Raw genomic sequence first — 19,528 nt, 5'->3', positions numbered from 1 at the left:
GATCATCCTGACCCTAGAAGCTTCCAAACCGGAGGGTTAGTGACACAAAACCAGTGGAGATTTCCATTCATTCACATCTAATCCTCCACTCAGAATTTGATACAGTGGTTTTTGGTAAAGGAGCTGGATAACCCACCAAAATCATGTCATCTGCTGTAATCACAGCAACTCATTATTCATCATTTGAAAGACTCCCTCCCCTCTGGATTTACTGGACTCTGTTGTGCTGTCTTTGTGGAAGATGAAGTGAGGATCATTTTAGATCGCTTGATCCTCATCCATGATCTGATCACTACCTGACAACACAGTGGTAACATGATGCTCACACGCTGATGCTTCAGTAATAACATCCAATCATGTCATATATCATGATATATCTGTCAGTGGGATCAAACCAGTACTTTAACTTTACTGCTTTAACTACATTTTGGCTATGTTGTGGCTCAGGTGCTATTATTGGCTTCGTTTCCCCATCAGCAGCTTTAGATAATAATATAACACCCAGTGGTTACATATACTCCTCTTCTCTCTTCAGATGCACTTTTGAAATATTGTGTTCCCACACCTACAAATCCTGCAGACACCTCCACCACAAAAGAAACATTTTTTTCTTAACAGTAAAGCCATTCATTGTATTTTCTTTCTGGATTACCACTTCATATAGTGGTTTGTTATTCCTGGAAAGGACTGTCTCTGGGCAGGATTCAGCTGCATGCCCATGCACAGCTGATCAGTCTCCGCACACAAGGAGTGCACGCGCTGGACATGGAAGACACAAGCTGACCCATTCATGCATGTAATGCAGAAGACAACAGCTGTTGCCGAGCATTTGTCATGTTCTTTCCAAACTCTTGGTTCTGTGCGCACAGTCCTCAAAAGTTAACGTGTCCGTGCTCACACAGTTCACGCTTGAAGTCTTGCAGGATTTGGCCATTACTCACTGACACTGTAGTCAGTGCTATGGTGCTATGGCTTTTTGATGATGTAGCCCTTGTAAAGCACTTTACTGCTGTTTAGAAATCCATTGGGCTGCAGGTATGTGTTTCTGAAGAGGATGTGGGGGGGGTGTGAGAGACCAATGAGTCTGTCTCAATGAGCCAGATCACAGAAGGTTTGCAAGACTGTGAGGACCATTACAAGGATTATGTTCAGTTTAACGTGTTGGGTAATGGTTTTCTTCAATACAACACTGCGACACAGGAATCCTTTCAGTTTAGGCGTTTTCTAGCTGGGCTGTAACAACATACAGCAGTTTGCATTTTTGTTGTTGTATTTCTGACAAAAGAGGGGCTCAGGTAGGTTTAGAGGGTCATTCCAAACTAAAATCTGGGACTTGCGTTATCAAAATTGTACAACATATGTGGTTTACACCAGGTGTCCTAAAATCAACCAGGACTAAAACCTTAAGGTGAAGAGTCAAGAGTTCAACAATAGACTTGACTTTTTTTTTGTTGTTGTTTTGCTTTTACTAGTCATAATGAAATAAATAGTGATTGCGCAGTGTAATGGCTATAGAAAAACAACACCAACCATATATAGACTGGTTATACACCTTGCTTTCACGATGCCATGCAGTCTGCCAATTTCTCCTCGAAAAATTTAGATTGCGTTACGGCACAAAGGACGTGCTTCTGCCATTGTGCAGCCAAAACAGGAAGAGGCTTTGAGGCAAAGAACATGAAGAGGGAGAGAGATAGAAACTGAGGTAAAACAAGGGTGAACAGATGGAAATTAACTTGATGGTTTGCTCCCCAGTGTAGTGTCAAAGTCTGCTCCCTTGTTGATGGTAGTCTTGTGACAGTCACGCCAACAGTAATACCACAGGGAAACACAAAGAGGGGGGGAGTTGGAAAGTTGCACTACAAGAGGAGTCGATGTTATCAGCATCGTAGGATAGGAAAAATCACTGACCTGGGGTCTCATTTGTACAGCTTGCGCACACACAAAATGGGGCCTGAAATGGGTATTTTCTTTCTTGTTGTGGCCATGATTCGCTGCAAGCACCATCGATCAGCGGCTCATTTCCTGGCATTAACATTCATGAGGCACTTTGCATTGACCATTTATGGTTGAATGTGGGTGTGGAGAGGGCGGTATATGAGGCAGATCCATTTCCCAGTTGATTTGGGATTTCTAAAAGGAAACTCTGCATCTGTTTGCATCTGTTACGATTCTGAACCAAAGTTGCAAAGCATTTGATTTCTCAAATTAAGTCATCTAGAAAAATATTCGTGTCAGAAAATTGCCTCTATTTAATTTGTTCGATGCAATCTTTGTTTTCCCTTCAGTTCCACTGTACCTTAAGGGTAAATAATAAGGTTTGAATGTGGATGGTAAGAAGTAGATGCAGCTTTGTTTAACTTGGACACATTATCACTATGCTGTAGGCTGGCATTTATTGACATTAATGGCTTAGAATATTTACGGCATAGTATTGCATGCATCCTCTGTGGACAAGTGACTGTGATACTGAGGGATGATGACAGCTACACAAAGCTGGCTTGCATATGCGTGTGTGTGTGTGTCTGTGCGCATATATGTGTGTGTGGCGGTTGGGGGAGGGTGTTCATGGGAAAACAAGGTAGGTGGTCTTGACAGTTCGTGTTTGTGAAAATGCAGTGTTCCTGACAGTGAGCAGGAAGCAGGGAAGTTTTCACGGCTTCCTTCCTGTCTGTGCTCCACAGCATGGAGGTGCTTTATAGAACAGACTAAAGCTCGGTCCCAGTGACATATAGCTGTCTATTTTGACTTACATTATGTCTTTACAAGTAAATTAAAATAATGAGTCATTATCAGCGCGGGGAGTTATACAGTTGCATATGTTATGTAATTATGATACATGATTACATTATTACAATTTTACAATACATTTTGAAGAAAATACTAATACAAGATCATACACGTGCACACCTAACAAGTCCCACAAACCATTCTTGTCTCAGGTGAAGTTATAGTTAATCTTGCAGTTTTAATAATCATTCATAATCATGACCTCTGGTGTTAAAATGCTTTCACTGGGTTGGAATCCTTGCCATTATTTCAACAGAAAAGTGGAACAACTTTAGGGTACAGTAAAACATCGTCATCAACACTGTCATTCAAGTTTTCGGCGTCTGACTTTGAGACAGTCACAGGTAAAAACCAACCTCTAACGTTAGCTTTGAAAACAAACCATTCAAAGTTGGCCAGTTCGAATGAGAGCTGCGGCCACCAAGAAAGCTGTTGAGTGCATATGGCAGGAGTGAGATGGCAAGAACACAGCGGTGAATTAGGAGAATAAAAAAAAGATTTGTGTTCTGTGGCTGCAGATGTTTTGTTCTTCTGTTTGAACAGAATCCGTGAGTGGTGCCTTAGTGCTGCAAAGATAAATTCCCCTTCCGCCTTTTATACTCCAACCATCAAATTACATTCTGTTACCATCAAGTGGATTCTCCCATGTGAGCTAAAATGAGCTGTTTGGCAGATCCCAGAGTGTATGGAGGATGAACAACTTTCAGCCAGGAGAGACTCTTTAAGAGCGAACAAGTATTTATTGACATGTGCACAATAAAGATGGGAAATGTGAATAGTATTTGGCAATTAGACCCTATCATGATGCCACTGTATTCTATGGGGGAAATGACACAGAGTTTGCCATAGGATACCCCCCTGATTGAATCTAGACACAGGTGGTGGTGGCGACGGGATGATGAGAATGGCTGAGATCTAAAAAAAAAAAAAAAAATCATTATCAAGAGAATGTGAAGAAACAACTGGGGTGATTTAAGATGCCTATCAGAAAAATCTACTGAAGTTGGCATGGTGGCCCAGGTGACAGTATGACAGTCCCTCGCAGTTTCGGTTGGTAAATGTAAAAGCATTGAATTGTCCTTCCGAAAGCACCCCTGGTTCTCTCAAAATGGCTAAGAGAATATTCACAAAATAATTTGGCTGTACTGTATCCCCCGTCCTCAAAACAGGATCTGTCAGTCTCAGAGGTGCCCCAGTAAAGATCAGTATAGTGAGCAGCAGTAAGTGGATTTGCTGCCCCCTACAATTTTGGAGCTACCTTCGAATTCCTGCAAATAACAAATTTGAAAACCATTTGGTTCCATACCTCAGACTGTGACTTGAATGGAAGCACATCTATCAGTTTTCTTTTAACACTGTACGTCTGACATCACAACATCTGTCTCTGGTTTATACTCACCTTGGGTCTTTTTTCATGGCTGGTCACAGTTCACCAGTGAACAAATACATTTTCTTTAGAGTTTATTTGCAGGTAGTGTTGTCACGTGCCATTTTCAACGCCCTCTTGTGGTGTCTTTTCAAACAGACAGTTCTGGTGTTACCTAACCAAATATTCAGGTATCGTCACTGAGATTTATGACACTTTTTCAATACACTGAAAGAGAATTAAGGTATAATTTATTTCTCAGATTATATTTACAGCATTCAAAAATCAGCATCCCATATCAGGCTTAATGCTCCATGTAAGACTGTTCAGTTCTTTAGATTTTGAAAATAAAACTAATTTTTAAGAGTAGTCTTGGTCTCAGCTTCTTAGGGAAAGAAGACATGTTGAGACACATAGACTGATGGTAATGAGATCAGACTGTGATGTATGTGTCACATAAGGGTAAGGTCAAGTGTAAATTAGACATCCTTATGAGGTGACTTTGCATTAATGAGACCAGGCCTTTGAGTTGTATCGGTTATATAAGTTGTGAAATAGGCAGGATGGTTTTATTCTAGGACTGACTTTACCACATGGACAGCAGTATAGCAGAGAGACCATTTCTGACTTTCTGTTGTTTAAATGAACAGTTCATTGTTTAGAGGGAGCACATGTGGGATACAGGTTTTGGAAGGGACAGAGCTAACCTTCTAAAAAGAAAGGAGAGAAGGAGATATTAAAAACCTTGCATAGACAGGCTTACTGGGATAATATCTTGGTTGCCATGCCACCAAATGTTATGAATAACTTAATTAAAAAAAGTCAGCTGTTAGGCCTTGGCAGAGGTATGCACTCCACCATTTACCATTTTAATTTCTGTTTTTTTGTTGGATATTTTAATATTTTTTTTGCGTTTTTTTGGTGTTTCATTTTTTTCATGCCATCCTGTAAAGCATGTGTGAACATATGTAAAAGGTGCTGTATAGACACCTGTATAGATACACATACAGTTTGAAGTCAAGTTTGTGATGTTTTAAACAGCCCTTAAGATTATTTCATCAAGACTTATCTGCTATAGTAACAGACAAATCTCCAGGTGGAGGGCATATAGAAAGATGCATAGCGTTAGGACGCCATCTTCTGGTCAAATATGTTAGAACAACCCTCAACATTGGGGTGACATCAAAAACCTTTATTGATGCATATACTATATCTGTAGTGGGTTACCCTCTGCACAAAGCTTGTATCACACTTTTCATTCTGAAAATGTTTTATTTACTTAAAAAAAACTATATGATCAAGTGGTTTGTATAAATGTGTTAAATAATACTTCCTTACCCGACAAACCCACATTTCTGGGAATAGGAACAGCTTTTTTTTCCCTTTTTTTTTTTTTTTTTTTTTTTTGATTTAGTATGATTCAGATGGAGAAAAATGTCATTTAAGAAGGCCTTGGCCTTCTCTCAACACATGTAAAAAAAGCACATAGCACACAGCACATAATGTATGATTACAGTCACTCATCATCTACAGTGTGACAGCAAGTTCAACTGGTGATAAATGCCACACACACACACACACACACACACACACACACACACACACACACACACGTATGTAATATTTATATTGAGGGTTACCAACTAACTTCTGTGAGAAAAATTCAGTTTGACATAACGAAGAAAAGACAAACATTTGCGGCATGGAGTAATTGTGCTGTAACTTTATTTTCATTCCACAAGGGAACTGTTTATAGCACTAGATGGCACCAGAGCATTGACTAAAGTAAATGTATAGTGGAACAGCCCAGTGCTTTTGTGGATTGTTCCCTGAAGATGCATGTAAACATATGCTGAATTGGAGGTTGGAGACCTTGGCCTCACTTGAGCAGCTAAAACACCTGAACAAACAGAAGACATACAATGACACATAACTTCAGCTTGGGACATTAAAGACTGCAGCCATAAAACCTGGTTTAATACAATGGAATTTAATCAGTACTGTGTACACAGCTCTAAACATCTTAAACACCAAATTAGTTAATTCAGTTCAATTACCTCAAAAGGCTTTATTGGTTACAGTTGTGAAAAAATAAGGAAGGGTATTAACATGTATGTATAATATTAATGAATGATATACAATTATATGAATGTATATGAGGGGACAATGTCTCTTGTGGAGCACTCCCACTGGGTGTGACAATCTTGGAAGCCACAAAAGGGTAGGTCCAAAGTTGACAACCACAACTTTTGGCCTTGGTGCACTGGCTGTTGGAATCCTCAGAATGCTGATTGGCCGAGCGTGAGTCGAGTGAGAATTGTTCTGGCTTGGTTCAGGGTCCGATGGCAGCGGTGGATGAAGGCCTGAACAGACCGGCAAGTCACCTCCCTCTCAAAAGCCGGGAACACTGGAGGCTGGAACTGAAAGGAGCACTAGAACAGGGATAGTCCAGAGGCAGAGCTGGTCGTGGTATTCTGGGCGTATTCCTGATGATAGGCTGACTATGGCCCCAATGAGTGTACAAAACTCCCTCCAGAATCCAGAAGTGATCTGAAGACCCCGATTGGAGACCACATCAGTGGGGAGACAATGAAGTCTAAAGATGTGGACCAGAACCAGCTTGGCAGTCTCCTTGGCTGTAGAGAGTTTGGGCAGGGGAACAAAGCCATCTTGCTGAACTGATCCCCTACCATGGTGGTATGTCCAACAGATAGTGGCAGACAAGTGGTAGAAGATGTGAGACCAAATATGATGGGGCACAAGCAGAGGTTATAAGAGACCAGCAGGAGCCTGGTGGCATGGCCTATGCTGGTTGCAGACAGGACAGGCACTGACAAACTCCTGGGTGTCTTCCTCCACAGTGGCCCACCAGAACCTGTGCTGCAAGCCCTCCCCAGTCCACTGGATACCTTGGTGCCAGGTAAGTCTGGAGAACATCAGGCCTAAGCATTGGTGGAACAAACAGGTGATCAGTAAGGCAGGAGATAGGACCCGGCTGACCCTGTAGAGTGACCCTAACATGTTCTTCGATCTCCCAGGTGAGTGAGGTGAGGAGAAATATTTGATCCCCTTAAGTCAGGGGTCAAGTTGATGAACCCCAGAAACTGTTGCAGCTGCTTCAGTGATTCAGGGGTCGGCCAGGACATGACAGCTGACACCTTGGCAGTGTTCATCTGGATAATACACTGACCCATCATGTCTCCCATGAAGGAGACAGATGATGAGTGGAACTTTTACTTTTCAGCCTTCATATACGGGAGGCGTGGAAGGATTGTTGGGAAGTTGTGGACATGTTCCTCAAGGGACTTGGAAAAGATTAAGATATTGCTATCTTCAACTCCTGTAATCAATAAAGGGACTTGATGACCCAGTGACCAGGTTACAGTCTGCGGGGCTCTCCAGTATAGAGCTCCAGGGTCCCCACCCAGGACTCAGGGGTGGGTGCAGGAATAAGGAGAAATGGAACCTTAGCAGCTAGTGTAATTAGCGACTGGCATTGGACTGACATGTCTCCGGAGAGGTGATCAGACTGTGGTGAAGAGTGGGCTGGGTCCATGTCTGGCCAGATTGTATTGTAATATGTGGTGTTAAGAGCTAATCACAGCACTCGGTGAAACCAGGAATAGTTTGTAAGCAGCTTTAATATCTCTTAACAAAGTCTCTTGAAGCATTGTAGAAAAGGAGGGCTGGATCTGGACGTAACGCCAGGATGTATGTAGCAGAAACAGTCCAAACACTCCTGTAGATCAGTACAACGTTTGCCGCAGTTCCAGTGAGTGAGTGAGTTGGCAACAAGGTCGTGAAGGCAGAAGTCAACCGATGGATATCTACATGGCAAAGACACACCAGCAAGCATAGCAACGCTGTGAGAGCTTCCGTGCCACAGAGAACCACAGAGGAGCAGAAGGGGAGACTCATTCTGTAGCAAGGTGGAGGAAATGCTTTGCTGGACAGCTGCAGTCAACAGAGTATCCACAGAAGCAGCGGATAATCTCAAACCCAGGGACAGAAGGAGTTTACCATAGATCAGGTGAGATGGGTTGGTCAGAGACAGGCAGGGTCGGCATCAGGGGAGGTCCAAGGAGAAGTGCGGGAGAGTCTTGCATAGTTATGAGTGACGAACAAACTGGCAGTGAGTGTCTGTGAGACTGGAATATACAGTATATACCAGGTATGTAGTGATGAGGCACAGCTGTGTTCTGAGGTGAGTGGAGCTAGCTGATTATACGAGAGAGGCAGGTGACACAGCAGGCAGGAGTAAGCTGATGACCAGATTGCCAAACTGTGACACATTGTATAATGTATCCTGACCAGCTCTTCACTCCTCTTTTGATGATTTAGTCATGAATGTCTAGCTATGATAGCTACCTCTGATATTTGAAGAACCAGCTAAATCCTACATTACTTCATACATACTAAAAACACAAAGTAAGTCTGCAAAGTCTGCAAGTCTGTATTTTGCCTGCATAAATGTAGATGAATGTCTAAATTTGAAATGGCATGCATGTAACTTATACACATCTAAATCCATGTTCACACAGTGTTTTTACCTCTTCTACCTGTGTGTCATGCAGCAAACGTTTTCTTGACAGCATACCACTAAAATACAGTGACCAAATCTAAAAGATGATCTCTGGATAAACCTTGGTCTTAATGAATCGGCATGCTGAGGCAAGATGAGCGTACTGATTTTGCACCTAAAATGCAATCAAACATTCATTATAATTTCCTCCATTATAACAACCGCGATTATTTGCAGGACTTTTACAGATTACAGCCACGGAAGGTTTGCATGAGGTTAAGAGCACAGAGAATCTATGCAGTACTATTGAATCACATTAGGAACAAGGGAAGGCACGTTTGAATATACTTTGAGCCTGAATTTGTGTCAAGATAAAGCTGAAGGTGAATGAAGAAATGTTACAGTGGGAATGAGTCAGATACTCTGAATGAGACTGAAAAGTTCTGTGAAAAGAATCTGTGTCATAGCTTCGAATTGTTTGTTTATTTTCATCTCACTGTATTTTTTCTGTCTGACTGAATTTCTTACCAAACGTGCCTGATGTCCAAGAGAAAAAAGGTATAAAAACGTACCTACTATAGCAGACAGGACTGTTATGTAAGTCACCATATTATGTATCCTCAGAACCAGCAAATAAGAAACAGTGATCTTAATATGTTTGCACACCGGCTTTCTTGCTAGATTAGATAGATAGGTTATTCTAGCTAGCTAGCTTTGTGTGTAACTAATCAGGTCAACTCTGATGTTTCTATAGATCTTTGAAAGGTCACTACATTTGTGTTTATTCAAATAAATTTAATATGACAGAGTTTCATTTTAAAAAAAATGTGGAGAAAAGTAAAGGAGATGAGGATAACATTTTCCTAGGGAAAATTATTACATTAAAACATAAAATCATCATGATACAAGTAAAACATGGAACTATGATTACACATTACATTAAAGTTGTATATGTATAGGTTATTATGTAAGTATAAGTTTATAAATAGCAGTACATATTGTCTTGTTTGAAATTATTATATTTTAGTTCATATTTGTATATAGATAAATGGGGTCAGTGTAGCTCAAGAGGTGGAGCAGGTCATCCAGTAGTTGGAAGAATCAGGGGAATCGAACCAGGATTTGGGGAATCCTCCAGTTTCATGTCAAAGTATCTTTCAGAAAGATATCAAACCCCAAATTACTCCTGATAAGCAGCCTCTGCCAGCATCTGCCATCAGTGTGTGAATGTCAGTATGAATGGGCGAATGTGACAAGTGTTTTACCATTAAAAGGTTTATTGTATGTGTAGCAGGAGGCTACAATTGATATGTCATTGTACAACCCTGTGCTGTTAAAATACTAATAAATACTTATCTTAGTATTCATTTAGATTGGCTCTTATGTCAAAATTCCACTTTAGTAACTCATTGACTTTCACTGTTAGTTTCATAAAATGTGTAGCCCCACAGCAGGTTTATCTGGACCTGTAAGTAGCGAGTGGATATCATCAATTATAGATGTATTGGCATTGGCTGAGACTTCCTGTTTTGTTCTCGTGTAACTACATTACCTCAACCCATAATTGTTTTATAAGTGCCCCATAATTGCCCAATAATTGGAGCAGAATTAGCCCTTTACTCTAAGAAGACTGTAATCTAAAGGCTTGCTGAGTGAGTCTGGCTTCTCTGTCACCTCATACTGCATTGCAATGGCAATAATGCAATAAACTGCATAATTGACAAGCAGTATTTTTTTTTTTTTAGATCCGGAGTCAGGAGCAGGAAGTTATATCAGGAACACTTTAACACAGTGTTCATACAGAGGGAGGAGCAGGAGGAGAGGAGGCAGATGGAGGCAAAGTAGGAGCAGAAGGAGGAGCAGTGGGGGGGCAGGGGGACAGGAGGAGCAGCAGCTGGTGTTATCTGCTCATGTGGGTGACACCTCTGGGTGTCCCGCAGGGATATGGAGGAGAGAATGGAAGGAGTGTGTGTGTGTGTGGGGGGGGGCATCTTATACTGTAAGATACAATGCACAACACACACTGGAATCATAGAATGAATTTGCATGTCACAGAAATATGAAATTTAGACTGAATGGCAGAGAATATGATGCTGGGCTTTAGGAGTGTTCACCAAAATAAGGAGCAATTCGCCATGTTTTATGTGGATATCCCAATCAGTGTTGAGGGTAAATGTAATTAACTGAAGCAATACAATTCCCTGTTCATAGCGTCTTGACAGAGAAAGTTGGGTTGTATGTATTTTCCTGCTTGTACCGCCTGTATGTCCCAGGATGCATTGTATGCACCCCTCCTGATGCCCCACCCCCTAATACTTTGAAACCTGCCCATCATGTGGAGGTGGGCGTTTCAAACAGGGTTGTGTACAAAACGGCATCTGAAATGAAGTAGAGGGGAAGAAGAAGAAATTAAGCTTTTGATCTAAGTCTAGTCCTGCAGCTAGAATAATCATAGACCTGGGGGTTTGATATGGGAGGACAACTGAGAACTGGCACTAGACCAGGGGTCTCAATTGGCACATTATTATTTCCTAAGTGAATTTTCAGTGTTTTTTTTGTTTTTTTTGTATTAATGGGCTGACATGTTTTTCTCGCAGTTGGTTTGTAAAAACAAATAGCCAGTGGCCAAGCTGATACAGCAGATTGTGAGCTGCAGCTTCCCTGCCGGTAAATGGACCAACTGACTGTCGCAGCTGCAGGGTCTCTAGGCTTGTTAGGACAGTCCGGGTGGCTTAGCAGCAGGTCTGATTGTTAAGACAGCCATTACACCACACCATAGCTATTGTGGGGGTTAACAATTTTAAAATGAAAACTGAGGTGAAGTGCTCCCCACAAGACTGACTATTGACTATTTTTGGGTTTTTGACAACTGAGTTTTGGAATGGACACTGGACAATCTGTTGAGACCACCAGTTTGACTCCTGCCTAATTTAAGTCTACGATTTTTGGACTGAAACTGCACAAGCTAGTTGCCGGCGAGCTAACTAGCGGCAAGGCTAACAGCTGAAAACACATAACCATAATGGGGCAAAAGAGGAACCGGACAGCAGAAGAAGTCGATGACAATAACAAAGTCAGTAGGTAGGTCAAAAGAGTATTCTGGAACGGATGGAGGAGGTAACTTACCTAAATAACTGAGACTACAGAATGTGAAGAAAGACAGTCGACTTGTGTACCTGGAGAGCAGAGTGGATGACTGTAAAGACAAGATGCCTAATGAAATAGAAATGTGTGTGTAATATGTAGATATGTATGTTTAGGGGGTAAGTGGATGCTGGAGAATACATACTAAAATATAATTAATTATGGGTAGAAGTTTATAGAACACAAAAGAAATCAGTATAAAAGCTGTAATACACAAAATAATGTTAAAATAGATAATTTGCAGGATATATTTGGTTATAAATTATACATATTTGTATGTTTGTATGTTTGTGTAGCAGTCCCATTTTCAGCATTTACCAAAAAGACATCAGTATTCTCAAAGTTATGTGACTGTTGCTGCTTATCAGTGACACATGTATCGTACAGTTTGGTTAGAGTTAAGCACTTCAAATTATTTGTAGGGTCTAGGAGAACATTGTGGTTGAGTTAAAACCATTACATTACATCTGTAGCTTCCATATAAACTTACAAAATCAAAGTTGTAACCTATGTAACCGTATGTACAGTATGTGACATTACTTCACCACGTTTGTAAGCTAAAGGAACTCACTGTCGACGCTTTTATACCCTGAATGTCCAAGCCAAACCTCTTCCCTATACAGACTTTCACTATTGCACTACTTCTCCTCACTTCTTCCTTTTAGGCTGTAATAATCACTACTGCCACTAGAGGCGGCTGCTTATAAATAAAATAATAAGAATAAAACATGCTATGCTACGACAGCTAATCACACACGGACATACAAAAAATCATGCACGTACGATAATATTAAACTAACTTAAACTAACTCAACAACTTTTACTGCAGTTCTGTGTGTGGTTTGTCCAAGTCATCACTGTCCAAGATGGCAGACTTACTGTCGCATGCGCAACTCACATTGGATCAGGACACAGCTGCTCACGCCGTACCAATATGCCTCAGTACACCATCTGGGATTCACCGTGTCAGATGAATTGCTGATTCTTAACAAAAGTGCCCCTGAACACATGGAATGTAAAACATAAGTTATCCTCATTCAGTTGAAGCAGTTATAAGTGTTAGTACACAGTAATCACTGCGTTTGGTCAGTACCCAACGTTGCCCCTCCCCCTGCACATGCAGTGAAATAAAAAAATATATATATATATCTCTGCCAAACTTATCCAGACCAGAAAGAGAACTCTGTTTCCTGCTGTGTCTGACAATTACTGCTGCAAGTTCATGTTATGACATAGAAAAGAGGAAGGGGATTGCTAACTGCAAAATGGACAGGAAGTTTGCTAAAACAATTGACAAGCATGTATGTGCTAATTTCAGTAATTATTTTATTCTTCAGACATGCGCAGGAAATGAAAACTGCTGCACTGTTTCTACATTCTGCTTCTAGGAAACCCAAACCCCAATATTTTCTTCCAGTATGATAAACAGCAGATGTGGTGAAAAGTTGCTGTTTATTTTAGCATGCGCGACTTTACAACCAACTTTAGGGATTAACTGAATGAAAGCTGTTCAGCAGTTCAAATGTTAGTCAACTACAATAGACAGTGATAAGGGAAAACCTTATGCATTACTGCGACATACTGTAGGCTAGTGGTAGCCTGCTTACTGCCCACTGCCTTCTGGGAATCTACTGCTGCTAAGGCTGCTTCATCTCAATACCGATAGCCTCCCAACATCCAGGAGCTAATCAGGTTTCTTCTGTGCAGCTTCACACACTCATCTGAGCAGAGCCTGTGTGCTACGGCAGTGCAACGTATGAACACCACCAAAGACAACAACATGGCCAAACTACTGCGAAGAAAGCCTGTGATGCCTCCAATCATATAAGCAATTGACAAACTAGTTCTCAACTGCAGCACAAAACACTCTGATACTTGATTTAAACTTTCTGTCTGAATGTGTGTGGTTTGAACACATCCTCTCAGATGTGTTTAATCCAGTTGAAGACAAGTTAACGTCAGCACACAGAGTAGCTGGGGCCAGGCAGTGTTTTGCAGGATATGAGTAGTGGTTAATTTATGGGTCTCTGGACATACACTGATCAGCCACAGTATTAAAACCTGGCTCTGATACTCAGAGTCATGGACAAAGGACCTCTGGGGTGTCTTGTGGTCTTGTGGTACCAGGGTGTTGGAGGTCAACCCTTTAAGTCCTGTGGGTAGTGCAGTGTGGCCTCCATGGATCAGACTTTTTTTTTTTTTTTCTCCCCAGCACATCCCACAGCTGCTTGATTGCAGTGTTTACTGAACTTTTCTTTCCTGAGGTTCCACTTTTTTAAACAAGTCCATTCACAAAGAGCACATATTTGCATAAATGAACATTCCTGACCATTTGTCCTGTCATTTCCACATTGTCTTATGTTACCAGCCATTTCAAAGGGATCATTTGATAAATCACAACTGTGCGTGGTATTAAAACATAAATACATGTTTAATGCTTTAAAAGATCAAGGAAAATTAATTTAGGTGGAGTTAAAAATATATATATTATGTCCTCTGAAATGAAATGATGAAATGATGTCTGTCTGTAATCTGGTCTTTAGCTGGCCCTGTCTTTTTTTTTTCTTTTTTTTTTCAGCCAAGCAATAAGTTCAAGAAGCACACTTCAGAGAAGGTTAGCTGTCTGTTACTTGTGGCTGGCTGCAGAATCGTGGAAACCATGATGTAGTAGATATACCAATGAGCTCATTAATGTGGCTCAAAGTGTAGTGCAGGTATACATCTTACATATAAAGAAGACAGAAGGAAATCAACTGGGAATTTGGAGGCCAGGTCATCACCCTGAGCATCACATTCCTCAGGTCATTTCTGAACTGCGGAGTGTTGTGGCAGAGCACAATGTCCTGCCACCGGTGATGCCAGGAGGGAGTTCACTTTGTTTGCAGCTGTGTTTGGGCAGGTGGCGTGTGTCAAGTGGCATCCATGTGAAAGCCAAGACCCAGTGTTTCCCAGTATAATAACCACCATATAACGTATGCTTATTGGGAACTTTAAAGTTGCAGTGCATGTGCCACAGGGGACATATATGAGTTGGGAAGTCAATAGTTCCCCAACAGCAGAGGTGTCAGGGTTCAGAAGTTCCTGAAGAAGCTGCATTGCTCCTTCAGGTGATTCCAGAAGCCTTTCTTGTAAGATAGATGTTCCCAGGAGTGGCTCAAGAGTGTGCGAATCATGTTTGAGTGCTATAATAATAATAATTATCATTATTTTTATCAGAAGAAGAAGAAAACGAAGAAGAAGTGCGACCAGAGTTAAAATGCAGAATAGTTCTTCTCCACTACCTTCACGCCCTGCAGTCAGAGCAGAAGACATTTCAGCTTCCATACAGCGCATCTTATCTCCTCTCTCATCAGTTAGTCGTGCGTTTCGTTTTCTAATGCATTTTCGAGGACTTTAAACAATTAATTAAGCCTGGGTGACGCGAGCAGAATGGATTCGGCTGCCTGGCGGAGCCCGGAAAATGCGCAGCTCCTCAGATGTACTCGTGTTGCATGAAGCCTCTCTCTCTCTCTCTCTCTCTCTCTCTCTCTCTCTCTCTCTCTCTCTCTCTCTCTCTCTCTCTCTCTCCATCGCTCCGTCTCTCTCTGTCCCTCTCTCTCACCAAAGGTGACCGAGGAGCCGCGCACACTGCTCATTATTTAACGTCTTCAAATTGAGCGGCGGCGGGACGACGAGCTCGACGCGGCGGTGACTGCCGGAATAAGCTGAGAGGGCTGCCGGAGGGGGGGCGGTGGGTCGGTGCTGACATCCCCGAGGTGCAGCCTGGGAGACTTCTATGTGCCGCTTCATGCGCCAGACTCCACTCTTCAGGTGAAGCCTCCACACCTAGCTGTTATTTATTTTTTTTATTTTTTTTCTTTTCCTCACCGCGGCTCATCCAAATTCGTCTTGTCTCCTCGCCGCTGACGCTTGGATGTTGGTAAAACGGTGCGCATGCGTTGCTCTTGGAATAATTTTGCAGCCTAAGTTGCATCCGTGAGATCTTGTGTCAAAGTCGTTGGCAGGATCCGAGTTAGTGATGTGGAGTACTCTGGACCGCGGATGCTGGGGGGTCTGCTGCTTGTCCCTGCTGGCGACTGTAGTCTGCGGGGCGCAGAGGTGAGATCTGATAACAACACCATTTGTCATGTCTTATTCTGGCCAGGCCGGGTAAGACGTCCTTATGTCTGAATTAAAATGTGTTTTCTTTTCTTTTCTTTTTTTTTTTTTTTTTTCGCAGTGCCAACGAGCCTAGCAACATGTCATATGTGAAAGCCACCGTGGACAAGCTGCTGAAGGGCTATGACATCCGTCTGCGGCCTGACTTTGGAGGTAACAGCCACCGCTGTCCACTCTGTTCATGTAACCTACATGTGAAGCCCAGCGGGCTGCTGTAATGCTTACTAATACCCCGCTGTCATATTTTCCATAGGCGCCCCCGTCGATGTGGGCATGAGCATAGACATCGCCAGCATTGACATGGTGTCTGAAGTCAACATGGTAAGTTGCGCCGTGCGCATTCTCACTGGGCGCGCTGCGGGATGAGGTGACAGGCTGCGTCCGCGCCGCGGCTGCCGGCCGAGTTTCTTCTTCTGCCTTTTTTTTTTTAATTTTTTTTTTCCTCCTTTTTTTTTCACGCACGGACGAGATGGAGAGGCGAGAGATCCGTGTCAGTCCGGTTTGCCTCTGTAGGCTACTTGGTGCAGCGCCGCTCCTGAAGCAAACTAAAAAAGATTCCCCTCCTCCTCCTCCTCCTCCTCCTCCTCCTCCCCCCCGCTCCCCTTTCAGCACCATGGAGAGATCCGCAATGTGTCAAAGCCAATCCGTATGCATCAAGTACTTCCCCGCGGTGTCACAACCGGCGAGGGCTGCGAATTAACAAGACAGAGACCATCAGACATAGGGGGTGAGATGAGAAGGGGGGAGAGAGGGAGAGAAGCAGCGAGAGGAGAGGAGAGGAGAGGGGGGTGAGAGAGCCAGAGAGAGGCTGTTTAGTAATTCCGTACACGCATCTGCGGCCCCAGCATGCGTGGAGAGGCCGGTGTGTCAGAGAGGCTTCACCGAGCGGTGCGGGGAAAACGGACGCAAGGAGGAAAAGACGTTAGAAATAAGACGTCTGTGTGCAGGTTTTGGCCGTTTTTTTTGTGGGGGGGCCTGAGTGCAGTAATTACATAAGGACCACCAGTGAGTCAACATGAGCAAGGAGGCCCAGCAAAGCAGCGTGTCTGCAGAATATCATTTGACCACTTAATAACAAGGTGTCAATGCAGCCGCCAAGGTGCCCAGGGAATCCACACCGTGCTGTATGGCAGTGCTGCATGTGCAGAGGAAGTGAGTGTCTGCAGGAGAGTCAGACCTGACATCAGTAAGATATACAGTTTGTCGCTCACTGACCGCTGCTTATGTAGCACGATCTCTTTATTTTGAGTGTTCTTGCTTCATCTACCCGTTTGAGTCTTTCAGTTTACGTTCCCGTTTTTGCAGTTCATTGTATATGAATATTTGTAAATGCAGGAATGTGATGTAATTACACAGCCACAGTCAATCCTTCAATGGAACACTGAACTGTATATGCTGAGATGAACTTCTGTGAGAAAAATCCAGTTAGGTCACAAAATCGCGGTCAACAGTTAGTGCACAGCGGTACGACAGGCCATGAAAGTATCTGGAACTTCCGATTTAGAACCAGCTCCTGAGCAGCGCCCAAATATAGTTCAGTGAGCTCGTCCTCGAAGTGGGAGCACGGTGGTGGAAACAAAAGCAGAACCTGTGAGAATGTATACATATAGGTTCCGTCGGTTCCTCAGTCACCTACATATAGTAGGTGATGTAATGGGAGACTAAGGCCATTGCTGATTGGTTGTGTGAATTATGTTTTGTAATCCACCTATGCAGCGCATTCACTTTCTTGGTAAGGCATGGGATGATACGATGACTGATGCATTGAAATGTCTGAAAACGATGAGACCTTCCATTGGACGTTCAGTTGCGTTGTGTACTTACATGATCCCAGATGTTTCCAACAATGTTCGAACAAGAAGAATCCACAAGTTTACTCAGGTGACAGTGGGTTTTATTTGGCCGTCTGTCACCGTAACATCCAGGAGAGGGTGCGAAAGGGAGTCGGCGAACAGCTAGACACAAGAGGAATAAAACTTGAATACTTTACACCATGAACCCTCGTGAGTGAGTCACATCAGATAGATTCCGTCATTAGTGGTGGTTGTTCAATTGTGTGTTCACCACCAGCGACTCCTGCGTGTTTGACCGTGCTTGTGTTTATTCTCATATACAAAAAAAAGTTGTTTGAGTTAATTTCCCGCACTTGAGATCCCACATCCTGCAATGTGACTTCTGCATGTGCACACTGAGATGCTAAAATGACTGTGCAACCCTAATATTCACAATTCCACGTCATGCTGACGATGGAGATTCCCCACAAGGAATGAAGGAGTTGCTAGTTGCTTTTATTGTGATAAAAAATAAAAAATAAAAACTTTACTGTCCCATCTCTACTTGGCACTCAGATTCAATGTGGAATTCTCTCGCCTTGAGCATTGGATAACTGTTCCACCGCTGGAGTCGTTTATTCTTCTTTCACATTCTGAAAAAGGCTGTTCAATTGTGTCTCAGAATCTAGGGCAGGTGTCCTTTATTATGAGGCCAGAATGATGCCTAGTTGTTCTTCACTTTCAGTTCATGGATGTGGCTGCTTCTCAAACAGGAGCACAAGTTTAGGTGTGGCTCATATGGACAGCTGAAGGCTGACAGAGATACCAATCGTTCTGTTTGAAGCTACGATAATTACTGCCGACTTTTCATCGGCCTGAGGTGGAGCAGATAACGATCCAAATTGCATTCTTGTTAGAACTGCTCCTTTAAAACCTATCAAGTTCAACTAAGGCAGCATTTAACTATAAGAATGGAAAATAAACAGAACAAATTCAATACAGCAGACAGTAATGTTGCTGAAGTTGTTGCCTGCGTTGTCTGTGTCACCATTGGACAAGATGGGTCCTCTAACTTGTCCAGGGAGGCAGTTGGTTGGACGTCTGCTTATAGCAACTCTAACAGGCACTTGTGGAAATACCTAAGTCTGGAAATGGTGGAGTGGGTTTTTAGATTTCTCATTAATTCTACCAAAACTGCCCATATTTGAAATCTTTGCCATGAAATAGTATGAAAACTGTAAATAAAACTGTATCGTGGTAAAACTGTACCATCTGACTTGCAATCTGAAGCGACCCAGTGCATTCTGGGTTGGCTGAGTGTGTGCTTGAGCTGACGGGGCGATACCGTGCAATTAAAGGGCAATACGTGCTCAGTTGGACATCATGATTAGTATGATTAATACGTTGATGTCTCAGATTTCCTGTGCAGTTATCAACATTTCAGGTGTGCACACTTTAAGGTTTAGTGTCAGGTAAAGTGGTTTAATGATCATGATGGCGATGTCACCAGTCGTCACAATATTCACTCCAGCAAAACTAAAAAAGTAAGACTTCACTTGTAATAAACTAGGAATATCTGAAGAGGCTTCATGCATCCACAGAGGTTTGGTTTGTGAAAGCGCTCTAAGAGAGTTTGTTTGTTGGGGGGGGGGGGGGTGTAGGGTTCTGCTCACCTCTCCCTCCTCTTCATCTGCTGATCCTCTCAGTTTCTGCTTTGTCTGTCACCTCGCTCGCAGCTTCCAGCCACCATTTCTCAGTCACCTCTCATCTGGGGGG

General features: G+C 42.7%; 1 protein-coding gene across 2 annotated transcripts in view; it reads left to right on the top strand.

Moving 5' to 3' along the window:
- Positions 1–15,161: 15,161 nt before the first annotated feature.
- Positions 15,162–19,528, top strand: part of gabrb1 (gamma-aminobutyric acid type A receptor subunit beta1) — a 54,625-nt gene continuing 50,258 nt past the window's right edge. For both annotated transcript variants that reach the window (XR_005070406.1, XM_037072742.1), the window contains exons 1-3: positions 15,162–15,920; positions 16,042–16,133; positions 16,234–16,301. Coding sequence is in view for 1 of the 2 variants with exons in the window: in XM_037072742.1 (XP_036928637.1) it covers positions 15,841–15,920; positions 16,042–16,133; positions 16,234–16,301 (240 nt within the window). In the remaining variant the exon portion in view is untranslated. The remainder of the gene's footprint in view (positions 15,921–16,041; positions 16,134–16,233; positions 16,302–19,528) is intronic.

Source organism: Acanthopagrus latus, chromosome 16, assembly GCF_904848185.1.
Source record: "Acanthopagrus latus isolate v.2019 chromosome 16, fAcaLat1.1, whole genome shotgun sequence".
Taxonomy (NCBI): Eukaryota; Metazoa; Chordata; class Actinopteri; order Spariformes; family Sparidae; genus Acanthopagrus; species Acanthopagrus latus.
Note: the sequence above shows the minus strand (reverse complement) of the source record. Positions and strands in the feature narration are given on the sequence as shown.